At 56.0% G+C, this 22,102-nt stretch overlaps 2 protein-coding genes across 3 annotated transcripts; one reads left to right on the top strand and one right to left on the bottom strand.

Annotated features, from left to right (window-relative positions):
* Positions 1-821: 821 nt before the first annotated feature.
* On the bottom strand, positions 822-9,327 carry CD14 (CD14 molecule). The gene is made up of 2 exons (XM_075010076.1): positions 9,164-9,327; positions 822-2,376 (listed from the first exon to the last, which is right to left on the bottom strand). Exons 1-2 carry the CDS (start codon positions 9,325-9,327, stop codon positions 1,038-1,040), a joined length of 1,503 nt encoding a protein of 500 aa, XP_074866177.1. The 3' UTR covers positions 822-1,037.
* On the top strand, positions 9,239-21,969 carry TMCO6 (transmembrane and coiled-coil domains 6). 2 transcript variants are annotated; one of them, XM_075009676.1, is made up of 12 exons: positions 9,239-9,410; positions 11,415-11,539; positions 12,418-12,527; positions 13,510-13,693; positions 14,329-14,433; positions 14,695-14,780; positions 15,616-15,732; positions 16,833-16,944; positions 17,063-17,243; positions 19,297-19,391; positions 20,512-20,679; positions 21,580-21,969. In XM_075009676.1, the coding sequence occupies exons 1-12, from the start codon at positions 9,326-9,328 to the stop codon at positions 21,748-21,750; spliced, it is 1,539 nt and encodes a 512-aa protein (XP_074865777.1). In that variant the 5' UTR covers positions 9,239-9,325; the 3' UTR covers positions 21,751-21,969. The 2 variants fall into 2 exon arrangements, with proteins under 2 accessions (XP_074865777.1, XP_074865778.1); XM_075009677.1 differs by lacking the exons at positions 9,239-9,410; positions 11,415-11,539; positions 12,418-12,527; positions 13,510-13,693; positions 14,695-14,780 and having other exon boundaries at positions 14,347-14,433.
* The last annotated feature ends 133 nt before the right edge of the window (positions 21,970-22,102 follow it).

Here is a 22,102-nt window from a genome sequence, read left to right as displayed (position 1 = left end):
TCTCCAAGGTACCTCTTTAGAAACGGATACAAACAAGTTACACATCACTCCAGATGTACAAGGCACCACTCTCCCAGGTATCTGCCACTGATTACCTGCTACGTGTTGGTCAAAACATCCCCATCCTGAGCAAGGGTCGACATGTTCCTGTTATCTATGGGGAGTGTCCCAAGCTGTTTCCTAGCAGGGTGCTCTGGTACCATGCTACTGGAATGTGTTTACAGGGGTGCCTAGAACCTCTCGGGGATGTATGTTTCCGCAATATCAGCCCTGTCCTTGCCAGATTCTGTGAGCACAGCCTGCCTCTTGCTCCTAGCTCAGCTTTGCTTTAGACCACCAAACTCTTGACTACTTCCATTTAGGCCTCAGATACGTGGGCCCCTTCGCACAACACTCCCCCTCTCCCCCCAGCAGTCTAAGCACTTCTATTTAGACACGGTTTGTACACAGAATTGGCCCAAGTGTCTGGGGGAGGAGAAATTCCCTTCAGTCCTTCCTGAGAACCCTAGAGGCAGTTGGGAACCAGAGGAATTCAACTAGTTTGTGGAGCTACCACTGAGTCTGTGTGAATAAGGAATTCGGTCACCTCTGGGGTTGCTCGGCTCCAGGAGCTGCAAGACGACATGAATGGGGAGCCTCATAACGTCAGTGGGGCACAGTCACTTTTCGGCTCACACCTGTGCTATAAAAATATGGCAAAATCCTGTGTGGTCCCTCAGAGGTCTGCAATCATCCAGCGTACAATCCCCGCAGGGCCGAGAGGTGCACTGCACGTGGGTCCCCTAGTCTGTATTTAATGTCTCTCTCAATTTGCTCCTGGGAAACTGGCTAGAGATCTGCTCCTCCTTGCCCAAAGGGGTGAGTGGTAGGTCCAGAGCAGGCCGCCCTCTCTGACAGCGGTGCTGCAGTGCAATGGGGTCATCAAGGGCATATGCACTTGCAAGCTGTGGTGGTCTACAGCCCCTGTCCTGGCATGTGAAGGGCCGCGTGTTGGTGGCCAAAGCCTAGCAACTGGCTCGGCCAGACTTTGCTTTATGTCACGCAAAGCAAATGATCCCAGCCAAGCAGCTTAGTGCAAGAAGGACAGAGACAGGAGCTATCACGATGGCCTTGTTGCATTGCAGTGCTGAAGTGGGCACGTCCTTCACCAGCGTGCCCTGGTAAGGAGACGGGGACTCACACGTGTAGTCCTGAGGCCAGTGCAGCATCAAGGATCCTGTGCTTGCCAAGGCCTGGATCTCTCTGGCCGCCACACACGAACAGTTGTAGGGATTCCGACCGGCCCGTAGGCTCTGCAGATGTCTCAGAGACTGCAGCTCGTACCTGGGGAGGCCTGAGATCAGGTTTCCATCTAGACTGAGCACTTCTAGAGCAGGATAGTTCTTGGCAGAGGGTACAGCCTGCAGCCTGTTGTTGGACAGGTAGAGTTCCTTCAGGAAGGGGAGTGCGAGGTCTAGAGCATGAAGGTTATTGGAACTCACATCTAATACTTTGATGGTGGGGGGCAGAGGCAGGGTGATGTGATCTAAGCCTGTGGTGGACAAGTTGAGGGTGTGGAGGGATGACTGCCATTTACAGGAGGAGGAGGGGGAGATAGTCAGCTCATTCTGACTCAGGTCTAAGTGGACAAGCTTCTCCAGCTGGGGCAGCGTTTCACAAATGGTGTGGAAGGAGGACAGGTTGTTGTGGTGGAGTTTTAATACCTGGAGCTGTGGGAAAGCCCCCGGGCAAAAGGAAGTCTTCATGCTCTGGTCCTGGAGGCTGTTTTCTGACACATCCAGATAGCGTAAGGTTCTGAAAACCTTGCCAATGCTGCATGGAATGGAGGTGACCTGTGACTGTGTCACAGTCAGATTATTCAGGGTCTCCAGCCAGCCACTCAGGTGGGAGAAGTCTTTGTCTCTGTCAGCCAGAGACACGGATGTCACCTTATGGAAGCGTAAGGAGGAGATGGGTAGAAGCAACATGTCCATGTGGAACCACGTGGTCTTTCCAAGGAAAGTGCAGTTTTCAAACTCAAGTTCTGTGATACGCATGTAGGAAAAGAACTTCATGACCGCTGCCAAGAGAACCTCCGGCACAAGGAGGTCTCCAAAGATAATCTTGGTCACTTGCAGAGACTGCAGCATGTCAAGCACTGAGTCCTCTACTGAGATGGAGGCAAAATGTGCAAATTTCTCCAAGTTTCCTCCACGAAGCTCGAAGACCGAGGCAGGGAGGCATTGGATGATGTTCCCCAGGTTTTCCTGATCCAAAAGAGAGCAGGTGCAGTGACTCTGGGACTTATTGAAGGAGCAGTCACCAGCTACGTTAGAGAGTTTCAATCCCACGAGCAGGATAACCACACATGGATGAGTGAACTGCATGATGAACAGCCTAGACAAGAAGAGAACAAGAGTGAAGCTCACACCTTGGTTGTTACAGACCGGGGTGCAGGCAGTATGCGATGGGAGGCAAAGAGCCTTTGCCTCACACAACGCAAGCACCACAAAGCTAGGGCTATTCACAACACATCACGTCTGAGTCTGGCTGTGGGCACCAAAGCAAGGGCACCTGATCGTTCCCTCTGAAGGCTGGAAGAGGAGCGAGCAAGGTGAGAGCTAGTCCTGTTAAGCAGAGAGCCTTCGCCTCAGCCTCAAGGACTGATCTGCTGCTTGCTGGCCCTGCTGGAACGCCTGGAGCCAGTTCTTCCTGTTAGCAACAGGGGCTGTTAGCTCAAGCAGTGGGATGATGGTGGGTGGCCTGACCCCAGGAGAAACCCTGGTCCCATTGGGGCAAAACATCCATGGACTTCAATGGGGCCGGGATTTCACTCAGCATGAGACTCATCTGGAATCCAGTGGACCTCAGCTGAGGAGCTGCTCCCTCTCCCCACCACCGCTGCAGCTGGAGGTGCTGTCACAGCGCAGTCCGGAGAGTGGTCTGAACCACAACGTTCAGGCCTGGATCCGGCTTCAGATTTGCCCAAAGGCCGGAAGAGATACTCTGCTCCGGGGTGTCTCTAGTGAGGATTCTCACCGGGATCTGGTGTAGGGACCAGCTGTGAGTCCTCCTCACGTGCCCCCTTCCCCCGAGACACTGTGCAATGGCCAGGGAGGAGAGTCAGTACTCCACCCCTCCCAAAGCCTGGTTCTCTTCACAGGCAGAGTTCTTCCTCACCCGCTAGCAGCCCTTGTTGGATGGGGGTCTGCTCACCTCCCACTCCGCAACGATCCCCTCCAGCACAGGGAGCTGCTTGGTCCCACCTGGCCATGGAGGGCCCCGTTACGCACTAGGACTTTATGCTAAAGTGCCAGTTTGTATCCTATGTACCAGACAGGGGAATCTCCTGCTATGAAACGCCCTGGCAAGCCCAAGGGCCCAGCAGGCGAGAAGCTAGAAATGGTCAATCACACAAGAGAAAATATGGCCTAATGGTCACAGCACAGGATGGGGGGCAGTGACTCCCTTCTTTTAGTCAAAGCTCTGACAGTGGCTCACCGTGCAGTCTCGGGCAGGTTACTGCACCGGTCAATGCCTCAGTTTCCTTTTCTCAAACTGGAATGCTACCAACTGTCAACCTCACAGGCAGTACTGGGGAATCAGCCAGTAATATCCATACAACCCTGGGAACAAGCTAACTTTGGGGCCTGGTTAGTCCGTGTGACTGAGTGACCCTGCTCAGGACTGTCGATGGGCAGTCCGAAAGGTGCCAGCTGTTAAAGGGTTAAAAGCTGAGAAAGACTGCATTCCTTGTCTTGCAAAGGTACATTTCTCCGGTGCCCCTGCGCGACTGGAGGAATGATCACATTCCAGCAGCATTTCACAGGGGTTCTTAAAAACAATGAGGAGTCCTTCCTGCAGCTCTCTAGAAACTAATTGGTTTATTAAGGTGTAAGGTTTTGTGGGTAAACCCCACTTCATCAAATGGATTGGAGGGGAAATATAAAGGCAGGAATATATGTAAGAAAATCACGGCAAAAATAAGTCACTGTCCATTGTAAATTCGGGTGATAGCCTTTTACAATTACAGACTAACCAGCTGTCCCTCTGCGATGGGGTTACTGTTAAAGGACTCACCTGCCAATTTGGAATTGCAATCTTTTCCCGCTAGCGAAGAGGCTGGATTCCTTTAGCTTTCCGGTGTCCTTGATTGAGACAGTGATTTTCTCTTGTGAGCAGCTTTATCCTTCACTAACCGCTCCTTGCTGTCAGACAGCTTCTCAGCTGCTGCTTCCTTTTGCATAATAAGCACTAACATGTTTGTTTCCTGAAACAGACCGACAGTTGGGAAAGACACAACAGGAGCTGACTAATGGGTTTAAGGTATTTCATAATCCTGTCCAAAATCTCCCCTCCCGAAATGCTGTCTGGGCCAGCAGCAAGCCCACCTAAGACACAGAAGGGGGGAGAACTAGGTTTCCTGAACTCTACCTGCCAAGAAAGCTAAGGACACAGTGTTTTGATTACCTTAGCACATGCTTCGCCTCTGAAAAGATCCTCTGTCCCAATGGCAATGCAGGGCCCTCGGTTTGTCTGACTCTGGACCCAGCCTGCTCTGCTTGTATGTAAATAGGGAGTTTTTCTAAATCCCAACCCTGCAAACTGTACCACAGAAAGAAACAGGAAGTAAGCAGGCTCATACATGCATCATTGCCAACTGAGCCTGAGCCTCCTGAATTATAGGGGCTAGCAAAACTGCATCTCCACCTAAGTTACATTGACAGGGTCAGGGCTTCCTGAAGAGGACAGCCCAAGAGCGTGTTTGATTCTTGATTCTCAGGTCCCAGGTGGAGTCCCAGAATTTAGACCACATATGACAAAGAGGTAATAAAATAAACATGCCCCAAGGCTAAGGGATATAACAACCTGTAATGCTGCACATGCTCAGAAAACCATCAACCAGCATAGCCCATCAAGTTCTCGAATGGAACCCACAAGGAAAATGCAAAAGAGGAAGACCTCGGACAATGTGGAGAAGACCTACTGAGATTATCATAGGATCACAGAACACTAGGACTGGAAGGATCCTCGCGAGGTCACCAAGTCCAGTCCCCTGCCCTCATGGCAGGACCAAGCACCGTCTAGACCATCCCTGATAGACGTCTATCTAACCTGTTCTTAAATATCTCCAGTGATGGAGATTCCACCACCTCCCTAGGCAATTTATTCCATAAATGTGAATATATATTCACTCTGACAGTTAGGAAGGACAATAACTGGGGGACACTAGACGTTTTGCTCTGAGATGGAATGAAGTGGAGGAGACTTGTAGATGACCTAGGCTCCACCTGGAGTACAAGAGTTTAAAAAGAAGAATACCCTATTGTAGTATCCATCCATCCACTCACCCACCCATCCCCATATACCATATCTAATCTATCTACCAATCTAATCTCTTTATCCATGGTACATACTCTAGTACCTTACTAAGTGAGCTCTCCCAAAGGGTGGAAGTTTTGGGCTCACAGTTACAACAGAGAACTATAGAAGTGTTGTATACAGAGGTAGAAGCTGCTAGCATGGAATTGCAGCACCTGTGGCAGTTAAGACTAGGGAAGATTAAACTCGTATCAAATTATATACTTTATTTTCCTACCATTCAAGGGAATCAGAATGGAAATTATATGGGGCTTGCTCCTACTCACACTGAAGTCAAAGGTAAACCCTTAGGATGCTAATGGGCCGGTTTCTAACCACTGATGCGGTGTCTGTTTCTTGAAACATACCCACCTCTGCCGAAGGGTAAGGCTTTGTCATGGGTAATTTTAGCAGAACTCACAGATAGGCCACGTGTGATGATGAAAAGTTCACAGAAGCCTTTGACTTGTCCCCAGCTTTTGCTGAAAATATCCACGTCAAAGGGAAGCCTGGGCAGGTGCAGGTGAGCTGGGAGCTCCAGAGGCCACCAACAATTGTGGAGGTTCAGAGTTCCAGGTCCCGCTCCACTGTGGGCTCTGAGCTTTGAGATACCCCCCTGCTGCCCATGGACGTGAAGAACTCTGGTGGTCCCTACTCCCTGTCGCAGCACAGAACAGCAGGGATCCCCCTGGCCACCTCCTGCACCAGGAGCTGTGGGGGAGTCTCCACTGCAGTGCATGTTGGCCAGTAGCTATGGGGGTCCCTTGCTGCCCTGGAGGTGGAGAGTGGCATTGTTTCCCGGCGGTGCAAGAGATCAGCAGAAGTCCTGCCTCTGCCACCCATGGCAGCTGGGAGCTGCAGGGATCTCCTCACCCATAGGGTGGGGAGCTGCAGCCGTCCCCCACAACTCCCACAGATCAACACAGAAGTAGGACTGACTTGATACAGTACGGGCATCCTTCTGTGCTGCTGCCTGTAGAGCTGGACAGTCAGCCAGCAGCCGGCACCCTCCAGCTGCCCCGTTCTGAAGGCAGCACTGCAGAAGGATGACATGGTACATTCACACCCCCTGTATGTGCTGCGCAGCTGCCAGGGCCAGGGTGCTGCCTTTCCAGCTGGGCAGCTGCTCAACAGCCACCACCCTCTGGCTTCCTGGTCCTGAAGGCAGCGCAGAATTAAGGGTAGCAATACTGCACCCCCCCTAAAATAACCTTGTGACCTCCCCCACGCTTGCCATTTGGGTCAAGATCGTCAAGTGGAGAAACACTTGCCTCACTGGGGAAATCTGGAGCATATGGCAAAGGGTGAGGGCTGCATGGGGGAAGGCTGCATTTCCTGCTTTGTGATGTGCTTTTCATGGCTGTGAATCTGGGGGGACTCTCCCTAGAGTCACTATGTGGACAGGAATGAGGAATACCCGGCTAGCCGCCAGAAGCACAGACGGTGCAGCTCACCGAAGGAGCCAGGGAAGGCCACAGGAAGCGGAATGCAGCACACAGGAGCACATGCACTTTTTATGATGGGCCCCACTTTTCGTCCCTGCAATCAGCAGGGCTCCCCCAACCTGTCTAATGTCATCCAACCCGAGGGGAATTTCGGTTATGGAAAGAAAACACCTTTCGGCACGGGTAAGAAAGTCAGTCTGCAGAATACAAAAGCTTTATTAATCGGAATATAAACGTGAACATGCAGACCTAAAAACAGAGCCATATTTCAACATTTGAATGAGATGGATGAGCCTGAGACCCAGCAGCCAATTGTGCTGGGTCCCCCTTGAGAAATTTCACACCTCCTCTGGGGGCCCACCCCCACTTTGCACAACCCCAACCTTTGTCTCGATGGAAGCCTCTGGATCTGTGGCCTGAGCGCTCCCCTCTTCAACAGTCAGGGCCCACCATGTCCAAGGGGTCCAGCCCCCTGGCAGCCCCTTCTGACACGGGATGACCGCTTGTGCTTCAAGGAAAAGAAGGACAATTATATGGGATCTGCAGAACTGTTTAAAAAGCCTCTCCTGCCTATCCAGGTAGTTCACCAACAGGAGAAATCCTCCCTCTGTCTCACAGGTCAGCACTTGCTTCCTTCATTGTGATTATTGCTAGAGAGATTGTCTGACCAGTTGCATCTTAGTGGCTTCTTGCTGAACAGGAGATGTGGGACATTTGGCACCAGATACAGTACATCTCCTGTAACACTCTGGCTCCCAGCTGATACATCTCAGGACACACCCAAGGCCACCAACCCTGCTGGAGCTCCTCTCATAGGTACGCAACCCCCGACTCCCTGGCAAGTGCAGTCACTGAGAGCCAGGACCCTGAATCCCCCTGGTGCCCCCTCACTAACACAGTCCCCAGTCCCCTTGTGCCCCTCCAGACACCCCCATCACTGACACACACAGGTCCCCAACTCCCTTGCGACCCACCCTCTCACTGGCACCCCAGGAGAACCCACTCATTGACCCCCTTCGGTCCCTAACTGACCCCCCCGCACCCCTCAAACCCCCGGGAACCCCACTCACTGACCCCCTTCGGTCCCTGAGCCCCCCGCACCCCTCAAACCCCCGGGAACCCCACTCACTGACCCCCTTCGGTCCCTAACTGACCCCCCCGCACCCCTCAAACCCCCGGGAACCCCACTCACTGACCCCCTTTGGTCCCTAACTGACCCCCCACACCCCTCAAACCCCCGGGAACCCCACTCACTGACCCCCTTCGGTCCCTAACTGACCCCCCCGCACCCCTCAAACCCCCGGGAACCCCACTCACTGACCCCCTTCGGTCCCTAACTGACCCCCCCGCACCCCTCAAACCCCTGGGAACCCCACTCACTGACCCCCTTCGGTCCCTAACTGACCCCCCCGCACCCCTCAAACCCCCGGGAACCCCACTCATTGACCCCCTTCGGTCCCTAACTGACCCCCCGCACCCCTCAAATCCCCGGGGAACCCCACTCACTGACCCCCTTCGGTCCCTAACTGACCCCCCCGCACCCCTCAAACCCCCGGGAACCCCACTCACTGACCCCCTTCGGTCCCTAACTGACCCCCCGCACCCCTCAAACCCCCGGGAACCCCACTCACTGACCCCCTTCGGTCCCTAACTGACCCCCCGCACCCCTCAAACCCCCGGGAACCCCACTCACTGACCCCCTTCGGTCCCTAACTGACCCCCCGCACCCCTCAAACCCCCGGGAACCCCACTCACTGACCCCCTTCGGTCCCTAACTGACCCCCCGCACCCCTCAAACCCCCGGGAACCCCACTCACTGACCCCCTTCGGTCCCTAACTGACCCCCCGCACCCCTCAAACCCCCGGGAACCCCACTCACTGACCCCCTTCGGTCCCTAACTGACCCCCCGCACCCCCCAAACCCCCGGGAACCCCACTCACTGACCCCCTTCGGTCCCTAACTGACCCCCCCGCACCCCTCAAACCCCCGGGAACCCCACTCACTGACCCCCTTCGGTCCCTAACTGACCCCCCGCACCCCTCAAACCCCCGGGAACCCCACTCACTGACCCCCTTCGGTCCCTAACTGACCCCCCGCACCCCTCAAACCCCCGGGAACCCCACTCACTGACCCCCTTCGGTCCCTAACTGACCCCCCGCACCCCTCAAACCCCCGGGAACCCCACTCACTGACCCCCTTCGGTCCCTAACTGACCCCCCCGCACCCCTCAAACCCCCGGGAACCCCACTCACTGACCCCCTTCGGTCCCTAACTGACCCCCCGCACCCCTCAAACCCCCAGGAACCCCACTCACTGACCCCCTTCGGTCCCTAATTTACCCCCCCGCACCCCCCAAACCCCCGGGCTCCTCGCTGACCCCCGAGCGTCCCGGGCTCCCCGCCGGCCTGCCCGGACCCTGGGCCTGCGGCGGCCGCTCGGGCCGGGGCCTCCCGTAGGCGCAGCGCCGCGGCGGCCGGGCCCGACTCCCGGAAGCGCCCGGTCCCCGGCCGCCATCTTCCCCGCCGCGGCCGCGATCGCCATGTGGGGCCGGAGGCGCTGTCGGGAGTGGCCGGGCGCCGGCGGCCTGGAGGAGCTGCGGGCCCGCCGGCGGGAGCGGGAGTCAGGTGCGGGCCGGGCCGGGCCGGGCGCGATCGGGGCCGGGCGGCCGGAGCAGCGGCCCCGCCGGGGGCTCGGGAAGAGCCAGGCCGCGGGAGAAGCTCCTGCCCCGCGTGGGCGCTCCCCGGCGGGCCGCGGGCGGCGCTGCGACACCGAGGACCAGCGCAGCAGCGGCCCCTTCCCCGCGGGGTTCAGAGCTCGGGGAGTGGTTGTTCCCCTCTGTTCGGCACGGGGGAGGCCACAGCTGGGATATTGTGTCCAGCGCTGGGCCCCCCAGTATAAAAGGGATGCGGATGTGCTGGAGCAGGTTCAGCGAAGGGCAACAAGAATGATTCGGGGGCCGGAGCACAAGACGCACGAGGAGAGACTGAGGGATTTGGGCTTGTTTAGTTCGCAGCAGAGAAGACTGAGGGGTGATTTAACAGCAGCCTCCAGCTTCCTGGAGGGAGCACTAAAGAGGAGGGCGAGAGGCTGTTCTCAGTGGTGTCAGGTGGCAGAAGAAGGAGCAACGGTCTGAAGTTTCAGAGGGGGAGGAGTAGGCTGGATATTAGGAAAAACTCCTTCCCCAGGCGGGTGGTGAGGCGCTGGAATGCGTTGCTAGAGAGGTGGTGGGTTCTAGCGGGGATGACTCAGTGGGGGTTGATCCTGATTGAAGCAGGGGGCTGGTCTAGATGACCTCCTGAGGTCCCTTCCAGCCCTGTGGTTCTGTGGGGTTTGCACTGGCTGGAGTGGGGAAGGGGTCCCCGGGGAGCCCCCCTCAGACTGTAGCTTCCAAGCCAGCGAGAAGCCCTGGGGCACCTTAGGGACCGACGGACGGGTATTTTGGAGCTTAAGCTTTGGTGGGCAAAGACCCGCTTCGGGTCTTTGCCCACCAAAGCTTAAGCTCCAAAATATCCATCGGTCAGTCCCTAAGGTGCCCAGGGGCTTCTTGTTCTCTCCCTGCGTAGTTATCAATATCCTTCTTTTCGTGGACTGTGCCCTTCTCTTTGGCTGCTCTGGAGCTCTGACTCCTGCTCCGCAGCTTCTGTATCCCCTCCTCTGGTTCCTCCTGGTCAGGACTCCACTGCTTCCATGTCCCAGAGCGGGAGCCGTGTTCGTCTGTATCATCGGGAACAACAAGAAGTCCTGGGGCACCTTATGGACGAAGAAACATTTTGGCGCATGGCGCATAAGCTTTCGTGGGGAAGGACCCGCTTTGGCAGATACATGCTTACGTGCTCTCCCCAGGAGCAGCTTCGCTTTGCCAAGCTGTCTGTGGTCACAGCCCCCAAGTTTCCATTCTTGGCCCTCTCCGGCTTCCTTGCCTACCTTCACCAGCTCCGCACCAGAACCAAGGAAGTGGGTCTTGCCCACAAACGCTCAACTACAAATCTGATGCGGTGGGTCTTGTCCATGAAAGCTCATTACCTAATCAACCAATGGGTTCGTCTTTAAGGCACTGCAGAACTTCTTGTGATTTGTGAAGTTCGACTTTCGCCCTGATGATGCTGAGCTGTATTTCCTCGTAGACTTTAATGAGTGCTCCTGAGCGGGTAAACTAGGGGCTTCATCTCAGCATCCTTCCCCTGGAGGTCTAAAAGTCAGCAAGTGCCACAGCTGCATCTTCGAACACATCCTTTGTTTTCTTGTCTGGTTCAGATCTTTCATTTGCCCTCGTGGACTTTTTCCCCACACCTATGCATAGCGGCCTTTCACTAGCTCCATAACACTGCCCAGGTATTCCACTGCTTCAGTCCTATCTCATCAGCCAGGCCTTTCTCACCTTGGACTTGCAGCTCCTAAATCTACAGCCAGTCTAAGACTTTCCTCTCCAAACTCCATTGCGTGCACAGTATGTATTTATTATAATACATCTGTATAGAATCTGTGCTAGTGTCTGGATGTTTTCCCCATAAATTACATAGGAAGAGACAAACATCAGGGTCTCCTCATCCCAAACAAGAGCAGCCTTTTGGCTGGGTTGGAAACTTGTTGTCCATGTTGTCAGTAATGAGAGGTTGCTTTGCTTGCAGCTCTGCGGAAGGCCCGGAGACAGCAGCAGTTGGTCAGTAAGAGACTTCTGCGGGATGACAGCCCGGTGAATGGAGATGGGCAGGCTGGAGTGGAAATAGCAGCGGAGCCTCTGTCGGAGCAGGAGGTGAAGGGCTTGTACTGGGGCAGCAAAATATGGCCTGTGGGTTGGATGCGTCCCACAGCCCACTGGGCCCCCGGCATTGTGCTGGGGGTGGGAGCACGCAGCACAGAGAGGTCCATGGTCCCAGCAAGCTGCTGCTTTCAGTGGCCTGGAGCTGTGGCAGGCAGGGAGCCTGACTGAGGGTCCCACTGGGCTGCTAGCTGGGAGCTGCCTAGGTAAGCACCTCCTGGCCAGATCCTGCATCTGGCACCCCCCACCCCCGCACTCCCAATGCCCTGCCTCAAGTCGCCACCCGAACCCTCTGTACCATCCCAGGTCACAGCTCCCTCCCAGACCCTGCACTCCCTCTTACACTCCTCCTTCAGGCCTTCCCCCATGCCCCCTCCTGGACCTTGTACCCCTGGTGCACCCCTGCCCTGCCCCAGCTCACACCCTTTGCACTCCTTCCTGCACCCTCTCCCCAGGTCAGAATTCTCTCCCGAACCCCAGTGACCTACCCCGAGCTCTGTCCCAGCCCCCGCATCTCCTCCATAGGTGCATGTGGACCTGGACCACTTTCCAAAATCTTGGAGTGGCCTCCCATCAAAAATTATGGCCCAGCCTGGGCTTATATCGTTTGTCCCTGGTGCTAGGTATTCGATGCGATGGCTTTCGCTGCCCTTCGCCTTCTGTTAATCATAATAACGATACTAAGTTCAGAGAGCTGGTTGGATTCCAAAGCGTTTGACAACCTGCTAGAAGAGCTCTGGTGGAGCGTGTTGAGGCCAGGGTTGGTACCGCTCTCCTTTGGAACGGTGCTGGGCGATCGTGAGTGTGAGCATGCTGGGAGTTTTACCCTGGAGCTGTGCTGGACACCCACCCTGCTGTTTGTTTTCCATCAGCTTTTGCAGCTGCTGAGGGATGTCCAGAGGGGGACAGAGGAGAGGAAGAAACTGCTGAGCCGCCTTCGTCATGGACTGCAGCACAGAGAGATTCAGCAGAAATTTGTCAGGTTAGCCAGTCTGTGCTTCCGTGCTGTGCCCAGCCCGCGGCATGGCTAGTCTGTGCCTGTAAAGGTTCGTGCCAGCAGTGGGCTGTTCGGTTGTGGCCATGCAAGGACCTGGGTGTGGGGATCCCCGTAGGTGGGGCTGTAGCAGGGATTGACATGGATTGAGGTGGAAAATTTGGCTGTGATTGGGAGTGTGGCCCATGTAACTGCATCAGAAAGTGTCTCTGTCCCTTCCTTTCCAGGGCCTGTTTCCTTTCCCCAGAGATCAGAGCTCACCTTGTGTGGGCCAGTGTCCTAGACAGCCTGGCCTGAACGCCTTTGTGCTCTGCTGGCTTGTGGATGAGGCTGAGCTGGGAGAGTCCCAGGGGAACAGGGGATTCTAGGGGAAGCTGGACAGGCAGCTGCTGCTGTTGGATCCCAAAGGGAGGCTGAGCACTTGCAGGATGTGACTCTACCTGATTTTGATCTACAGGGAAATCTGTTGCCAAGGATTCTCAGGAGGTTTTTCACTTTGCTCCCCAGAGCTGTGTGCTGTAACCTGCTGTCTGCATGGTTTGCTGGGGACTTTGTTCTGCGTGTGTTCTTACAGGAGAGCCTGGCAGGCGTCGCAGTTCCCTTCTGGCTGGTCCGGGACAGCCGGCTCAGCACTCTGCCATGCCACACCGGAGGGGCAGAGTGACTTCAGAAGGCAGCAAATCTGGCTGCTCAAGGAGAGAAAACGAGAGAGGGAGAAAGAGGGACTGTAGTAAAAGAAGTGGGGCAAAGTCAGTAGCAAGTCCAGCCCTGTGTGACTGAGGTCCGAGCTGTGAGAGCAGGAATTAACCTGGCCCTTTCAAGTCAAGTGGTCGAGGAGTGGCCAGGCCAGCGTATTAACTGGGCGTGTTTTAGTACCTGCCTTTGTGGCCCTGGGACGTCCAGGCGGGAGGGGTGTGTCTGTTTGGGGAAGGAGCCGCAGAAAGCTGTGACACCCGCTGTGCTCCTACAGGCTGGAAGGCAGCATGCGGGTGCTGGTCGGGCTCTTCACCAGCAGCTTGGCCGACGTACAGATGGAGGCAGCTCGCTGTCTGCACGAACTCTCCCATTCCAGTGAGCCAGCGGTGGCTGAGGCCTGTTTGCCAGCAACCTCCTATCTCCTGACCTATCTCTCTGGACACAGTGTCGAACTCACGGTAAGATGCAGGCCTACGGTTCTCCCTGGTTCGTGCAGCAGCTGGGTTTCCTTAGTGGTTGGATTTCTGTGATTGTGCAGCCGAAAAGTCGGCTGTTGGCCAGATGCAGCCCCCAGAGATCTCCACTAGAGCCCTTTGCTGCCCTCTTACAGGACAGAGCTGCATTTGGTGGAGACCCCAGGAGCTCCATCCATGGCCTGGCCTGGCCAAGGGCGGAACAGTACATGCTGGGCCCTCTGTGGGAGGCATCTCTACAGTGGATAAAAGAGAACTGCTTGACACAATGTATTTAGACTATAAAAGGCTTTTGACAAAGCCCTTCATAAGAGGCTACTAAAGAGGTTAAATAATCAGAGGTAAAAGGCCAAATATTGTCTGATCCACACTGGGCTAAATGACATAACATGAAGAGTAGGAATCACGGGCTGGGTTTCGCCATGGCAGAGGTGACACCCACGTGCCTCCTGGTTCCACGTTAGCTCTGGTGTGGGTAATATATTTATTAGTGCACTGGGGGGTGCCCAGGAGGGCTCCAGATCTGTGGGTGACGCAAAGGTACTGAAGTTGGCAAGTCCAGCTGGGTGGGAGCGGCGGGCGCATGAGGAGAGTGACTGTGGTCTCCCGGGTGGCTTTAGGAGCTGTGTTTGTACACGCTGGGGAACATGGCAGTGGAGAGCGAGGCAGTGAGGAAGCAGCTTTTACCTCAAGGTGTTATTCCAGCTCTGGCATCCTGCATCCAGGTGAGTGTCCGGCCTGTCCTCTGCTCTTCCTCTGTGGCTGGCCAAGCAGGAGGCTGTTTCCCTGCGTTCTTAAGCTAGCAGCTTAGTGCTGTCACGAAGAATTCATGCGACTGACCCGGCCCCGCTTCCTGGCGGGGCGGGCAGAGCCGAGGTCAGCCTCTCTGCTCCATGCTGACGTTTTGCACGTCCACGCTTCCCTCGTCAGCGCTCGGAGCTGCTGGCTTTGTTCCAGTGGCTCAGCCTCGCGCTCTCTGATTTCAGTCCCCTCACGTGGCAGTGCTGGAAGGCCTGGGCTACCTCCTCTCGCAGCTCCTGCAGGCCAGGGAAGCCCCTGCCGAGATCACACCGTAAGCACCGCTTTCCCCTCATCTACCCCTGGTGTCTGGACGGGACACGTGGCTGAGTGTGGCGTGTGCCTGCCTTGGGCGAGGACCTGTCCTATGTTACCTCTCTGGCATTAAATGTCAGAGCAGCAGCCTGGCACGGCCCTGAAGTGCTGTGCAGATCAGGACAATTGTCCCTGAGCCTTTAGCTAATCAGATTTCAGCCACTGGCAGGGGCTGCGTGAAACAGAGCGGTCCCAGGGAGAGACACTGCTTCCTATTGAGCTCATGGCCTCCAAAAGGAGCTGGCTTGACCAGAGGCCAGCTACCCCCACGTATTAGAGCGTGTGTAGCGTCAGGGCAGGCTCGGCCCCCAACACCCTGCTGAGCTTCCTGGGAAGGACCCTTCTAGGGAGGAGCTGAGGTGAGGCACCAAGGCCTCTGGGGCCCGCCGCTGCCGGGGGTGGCTGTGCCAGCTGTGCAGCTGTCCCCGACTTGGGCGCTTGACCCCAGAGACCCAGACTGAGATCCCTGACTCCTTTCGCGTTACTGGAGCTCCGGCCTCCTTGACAAATGGGAACATCCTGGTACCTATCTACAGCAGACCCCGCTTTCCCCCTCGGCTGATGAGTCCTGCCCCGTTCTCCGAGCACTGCCGGGGGCGCGAGGCCATGTTTTCTCTCCTGTTTGGTGCTTTGGGAGCACCTGGAGTGCCGTGAACCCCAGCAGCTCGGGGGGAGCTGTGCAGTACCCTCCCCACACAGCCCAGGCTTCGCCCTGTACATGGCAGTGTTGTTTGTATAGTCTGCTCCATCCCTCCTTCGACCCCGTTCCTCTTAACGCCCCTCTCCCGCCCCAGCTTGGTCCTGGACTCCGCTCTCCCGCAGCACATGCTTCGACTGGTCAGCTCCAGCCTGCAGCTGGGAATGGGAGTTGCCGTGGAGTTTGCTTGGTGTCTTCATTACATTGTGTGTAGGTGAGTGCTGCTAGTACTTACTGCTCAAAGTTGCCCGGGGCTGGCAGACCCCGGGACGAAAGCGAGGCCCTGACCCCAGGGGCCAGGAATGGAGAGAGCTGCTCCTTAGCATCCTTGGCCAGGTGCTTCAGCTCCCAGGCGACCTCACTCTGTGTTCCCTGGGGGAGAGCCGAGTGCCTGGGAGGTGGAGATGTCCCTGGCATGTGCATGGCTCTATCCTCTGTGGTTTTACACCCTGTTAGTACCCTGAGGTAGTGGGACTGCTGCGAAGAGCTTGGCAGTGAGCCGGGGTAGGGGGTGGTTCGTCCGTGAGGTGTGGATCACGTGCCAGGAAGCTCTGGGTATATCCCACTTAATAATTTCCCTGCCCTTGCAGGGCCTGGGGCATCGGTGCCCCATGGTCGCTCCTGTTCTCCACCTGTGGCACAAAATCGTTGAGTCTCTTGGGGGCTAATTTTGGCAGCTGTGGTCAGGGCGCAGGTGCTGGGAGAGGCCTGTGGTGTTCAGGGTGTGTGGGGATCCCTGCTGGCCTGACGCTCGGTGGCACACCCTGTCTCATGGTCCCGACGCCGAGCTGAAGACCGTTCCTATCCCTACGATTCTGCAGTGCCCTAAAGCTGCCCTCCCCTTTGAGCGTCCCCTCCTCCGCCTGTCTGTCCTCCCGGCCCAGAGCCAGCAGGTGCGGGGAACCTGGGCGCCTTTGCTTTTGGTTTGAGATGAGGCTCTTGCCCAGTCCTGCTGCTGGCCTTCCTCGGTGCAATCAGCAATCTCACTGTGGCAGGAGACAGCTTGCTGGGTGGGGTGGGGAAGGGCCAGCCCCAGAGACCTGGAACTCTCTGTTTCCACATATTTTTCACTTTGAGGCGTTCCCCGTCTGGGCTAAAATGTCCTGGAGTCCACTGGGGCCCTTTGGGGACCTGCTCTGTAGGATCAGAGCAAAACCCCTTCTGTCAGTTTTGCCTTGAGAGGCTGTGGAACGACTTCAACCCCCCCATCTCGTAGCTGGGGACCCAGACAAACCAGCTGGGGCACGGAGGCGAGGAGGCTGAGTGGTGCTGGGTTCATTGCGTGGATTCACCACTGTTCCTTCCCCTTCGTAGCCAGGTGAACAACAGGCTGTTAATCTCCCAGGGGATCGTGCCAACGCTGGCGCAACTCGTGCTGGAACTGGCTTCCACTATGTCAAAAGGCACGACCGAGGGCCTGGAGTTGGTAAGTGGAGGCCACACAGGTCCTTGGCTGGTCAGCAGAGCCATGCTCCAGGCCTCTGCTGTCGGAAGCACTACTGTGCCCAAGGGGGACGCCCAGGCTGCCGTTCTTACCGTTTCAGCTCGTCTGTCCCATGGTCCGGTGTCTCGGCAACCTGCTTGCAGAAGAGGAGCCTGAGAGCTGCAACCTGCAGATCCAGGATGAGCGCCTCCTGGTGGCTTTGTTTCTGTTCATGCAGCACTTCCTGCAGCCGCACCCGTTCCTAGTGCAGGAGTGTCTTTGGCTTCTCAACAACCTCACAGGTGATTTTCCTTTGCAGCTGGTGGGACATACAGCATACTGGGAGTTTTCCTAGCACCTCTGGACTGGCTGCAGGACTGGAGTGACTAACACAGCTGCTGGCTGGGGAATCTGGGTCTTTTCTTAAAGCAAACTCAGGGAGACTCACCTTTTTGTAGGCCATCTCTTGGAAGGGGCAGAGGTACAAAAGACAGAACCTCTGGTGCTGTTGTGGCTCATTAAGCTGGGACGAGACTCATGCCAAAAGGGTGTGTTGGAGTCCCACTGGGGGGAGCGAGGATAACACACCCAAAGAGAGAACAGAAAACACAGGGGTTGTCTTATTGCCCACTTCATCATCCCAGTTCTTGAGTCCCTCTGCTTGGCCACTCGCAGGTTCATCCGCCATGGACATGTTCAGGGCAATGTGCTCGTGGAGATGCCATGTGGTGCTCCCTTCCAGCAAGGAGCGGGGAATTGGCTGCAACTGCTAACCTGCCTTATTGTCTTTGATCTTCCATGCCCAGCTCTGCTGACACACTTACCTTCCCCCATCCCCTCCCCTTGTAGGGTCAGCACCCAGAAACAGACACATAGATGAACATACAATGAATGTAGTAACAGAGAAATAACTGTGTTAATCTGCACGCCAACAGAACAAAACAGCAGAAATGTAGTACTTTAAAGACTAACAAAATGATTTATTCGGTGATGAGCTTTCGTGGGACAGACCCACCTCTTCAGATCTGAAGAAGTGGGTCTGTCCCACGAAAGCTCATCACCGAATAAATCATTTTGTTAGTCTTTAAAGTGCTACATTTCTGCTGCTTTGTTTTACTCACTGAACATATTTTTGAAAAGGGAAATGATGCCTCACCACTCTAGTAGAATTCATGTAAGAAATCAACAAGGATTGAGCCAACTACAGTGTGTGCTTGGAGTTTCAAAAAGTCTTTGATAAGGTCCCTTTGCGAAAGCTTTTCAGTAAAGTAAGATGTCATAGGATAAGAGAGAAGGTCCTAAGTAAACTGTGGCTGTTGTCAAGTATCTGTACTGGAACCAGTACTGTTCAAAAATTATCTAGACAGCAGGGTAAACAGGGCAGTGGCAAAGAGTGAAAAAGATATGAAATTACTTGAGAGCTGAGCCCAAAGCTGTCTGTGAGGAGTGACAAAGGGATTGTGTGAAATAAGATGATTGGGTGAAAGGAGATGATTGGGTATCAGAATGGCAGGTGCAATTCAGTATTGACAAGTGTGCAGTGGAAAAAATAATGCCCAACTCTACATACAAAATGATGGGGTCTCAATTAGCTGTTACCACTCAAAGATTTTGGAGTCATTGTGGATAGTCCTTGGAAAACATCTGTTCAATGTTTAGGGGCAGATAGAAAAGCTAACCGTGTTAGGAAAGCAATAGATTAGAGAGAAAATATCATTATGCCATTACTTAACTCTATGGAACACCTACCCCTTGAATACCATGTGCACACGTGGTTGTCCCAGAACTGGAAACCATACCGAGAGGCAAAAAACGTTGACTAGGGGCTGGGACAGCTTCCACCTGAGGAGAGATTAAAAGGCCTGGATAGTTTATTGGCCGCAGGTTTAACACAAAGCTCTGGAAGTACTTTGTCACACAACACACACTCAGTCTGTGGAACTCACTGGCAGGGGACGTGGGGGCCAACAGGAGAACTGGATTCAAAAAGGAATTAGGTAATTTCACAGAGGACAGGTCCGTTGGTGGCAGTTGGCCAAGATGGTCAGGGATGTAACCCCCTGCTCCAGGTGTGCCTGAATGCAACTGCCAGAACCTGGGACTGACAACGGGCTGGATCACTCCATGCAGGCTTTGTTTAGTTCATTGCTTCTGGAGCACCTGGCATTGGCCCCTGTGGGCAGAGAGACACTGGGCGAGACAGACCGTGGGTCTTGACAAAGTATGGCCATTCTGACAGGGAGTCTCTGCTTCACTAGCTCAATCAATGCCCACGCCGGGGAGCCTGCCCTCAAAGGCTCTTCCTCAGCAATCTGTCTGGGTTTCCTGAACACCTTTATCTCCTCACCTTCCCAGCTGACGGGCCTGTCTTCTGCTCGGCCCTGCTCACCCTGGACCTGATCCCAGCCCTCCTGCACCTCTTGCCTTGTTCTCAGATGGTGACACTGCTGGTAAGGAATCTCTCGCTCCGTGGGACGTTGGGTTCTCTAGAGCAGCCAGTTTTCTGGGCCTCTGGGGGGATTGTGCTCCAGTGGGCGGGCCCCGCATGTGAGAGGTCCCCGTGTCTCTCGGAGGTTTTATCAGCCCCGTGGGAGGATGTGGGACACACCCACTGCCTCCCCTCGTTAATTTACCTCTGTCCTAGTTGGTTCTTTTGCAAGCCAGTCCCCTCCCCCATTCCATACCTGCTCACGGAGGCTCTGCGGCAGGAGGGGACAGAGGCCACTGAAATGCTCTGCCCCGTCCCAACCCATGTCAGTCCGGGAGGCGTTGGCAGTGAGCTGAGCTGCCTGCCCCAGCTCTCGTCTCTTCACCCGCCAGCAGGTAACAGGCCAGGCTCGCAGAGAGCCCAGCTTCACCTCACTCAGAGGGGGACCGGCGCAGCCACGAGCAGCTGCTGACCTTCCTTCTGTAGGCAGGCTGGGGAGATAGCCTTGGAAGGTGCTCCCAGAGCCCCGCAGGGAAGGAGGAACCGATAAAAGGAGGCAGCCAGGGCAGGGACGTACACCTGGAGGATGGTAAAGTGCCCACTTTCAAAGCAGGAGCTGCTGCGGCCCCTGCCTCTCCTGCAGGCTCAGGAGGGAAAGGCCTGGACCGGGCAAACCTCAATGAGCAGCAGCTGCTGCCCTGCTCTGGTCTGTCCAGTCGGCAGGAGACTGCTTTAGCTGGGGCTCCCCACCAAGCCAGCAGGGAGCTAACCCTCAGGCCTTGGCGCACTCCACCCTGGCAGGCAGGTCCAGCACGGTGCCCGGGCGCGCAGGTAGCAGACTCTGCCTGGCAGCAGCTGGCTTGGCACCCGCTCCAGAACGCTCCTAGAGCCATGCAGCCAACGGCGAGCGAGTGGGGCTCCAGCACGCCAGGCCCCCCCTTTGAAGGTTGCTGTGCTGTCTCCTCCAGGGGATCGGACTTCCTGCTTCTCTCCACGTGCCTCCCAGCCCTGGCGTTCGCCCACGGCACTGCCCCACGCACGGAGCTGGACAGGACAGTGATAAATGCCTGGTTCTGCTCCGTAGTAAACTTGTGCCCACCCTCAGTTGCAGGCTGGGACACTCATGCCAGCTTCCTCCCTAGGCTCTGACCGTGCTGTGTAATATCGCCGAGAAGGGTCCTGCCTACTGCCACCAGCTACACCAGAAGGCGGTGCTGCCTGTGCTGGTCAACAGCCTCACTCTGCCTGATGCCCAGGTCGTGGGCCAGAGCCTCGAGCTGCTGAATCTCCTCTTCCTGCATCTGCCAGAGGTAGGCTCAGAGTCCCTGCCTCATGCAGCAACGGTCCCTGAACAGCTTCACTTCACCCATGGTTTCCCAAACTGGGGGGCGTGAAGAAATTGCAGGGGGGCATGAGGCGACCCAGCACCCCCTAGCACTCCCCCCACCTGAAGAAAGAGCCGGCCTTTGCTCCTGGCTCTCAGCCCCTGCCGGTTTATGTGGGCGACCCGGCGCAGCTGCTATCAAAAGCAGGCAGCCGGTGAAGACCCACATGGAGCTCCCTGCCTCCTGCAAAGGGGAGGGAGTGTGGGCTGGGGAGGGGAGGAGAAGGATGGGGTTAGATGGGGCTGGGGGTGCCTGGCTTGCGGGAGGGGGATGGAGTGAGTGGGGGACTGGGGGTACTTGGATTTGGGGGAGGGGCTTGGGCAGCTGGCCCTGGCATTGCAGGTCTTGAGCGGCTCGGGCAGGTGGCTGGCCCTGGCAGTGTGGGGCTCAGTCAGCTTGGACACGTGGCTCTGGCAGCACGGGGCTCAGGCAGGCGGGCAGCTGGCCTGGGCAGCTCTAGTGGGCAGCACAGGGCTCAGGCAGCTGGGATTGCACCAGGAACCTGCGAGGGGCCAAGAACTATTTGTACTTATTTTTAATTTCAAATAACATTTTTATATCAACCTGTTTATTTTAAATTACAAATAGAATTTTTTGTTAAAATGGGGTTGGATGATGGTAAAGGGGGGGCGGGAGGGTTTCTCAGGAATCCAAAGGGGGGTGTGATGCCAAAAAGTTTGGGAGCCCCTGACTTAACCTGAGCACCTGCTGCCTGTGGGGGGAAACTCGGAATTGGGCACACGGGTTCTGCCATAGAGGCCATGGAGACCCAGACCTCCGCCTCAGGCTGGGCCCAGCTCTAACGTGCTGTCCCTCCCGGAACAGGCTGCTGCCGACTTTCTCAGCCATGCCGGACTGCAGGCCCTTGACCACCACCAGGCCAACCCACAGCTCCAGGAGCGAGTGAGGGCACTCAAGGAGCTGTACTTCCAGCCAGCGGGAGCCCCTCCAGCTTCCCACACTAGTGCCTCAGCTGCTGCACTGCCCACCTCCTAGAGATACTGCATCCACTCTGGCTTATTCGCGCAGGTTCTAGCCCAGGGCCTTGGGTCACCGGAAGCTATTTTGGACTTTAATAAACTGTTTTACTCTGCACCTTCTGCTGTCACAGCAAGGACTCAAGTGCCTGGCCCCTGGTCAGCAGGTCTATGGGTGGTTCCCTGCAGAAGCCAGCTCACCCTTCTCCATAAAGGCACTTGCCCTCCCCCCCAGCAAGCTGCCGCTGAGGTGACAGCGCAGGCAGGGAGCGGAGGTGAGCTCACCTGAGTATGGGGGAAGTGGCTAAGACCTGGCCAAGAGCAAGTGGACCTCAGTGGGGGATGAGGAGCTGCCTCCCAACTTGCATCTC

Source organism: Carettochelys insculpta, chromosome 15 (assembly GCF_033958435.1).
Source record: "Carettochelys insculpta isolate YL-2023 chromosome 15, ASM3395843v1, whole genome shotgun sequence".
In the NCBI taxonomy this organism is placed as follows: domain Eukaryota; kingdom Metazoa; phylum Chordata; order Testudines; family Carettochelyidae; genus Carettochelys; species Carettochelys insculpta.
Note: the sequence above shows the minus strand (reverse complement) of the source record. Positions and strands in the feature narration are given on the sequence as shown.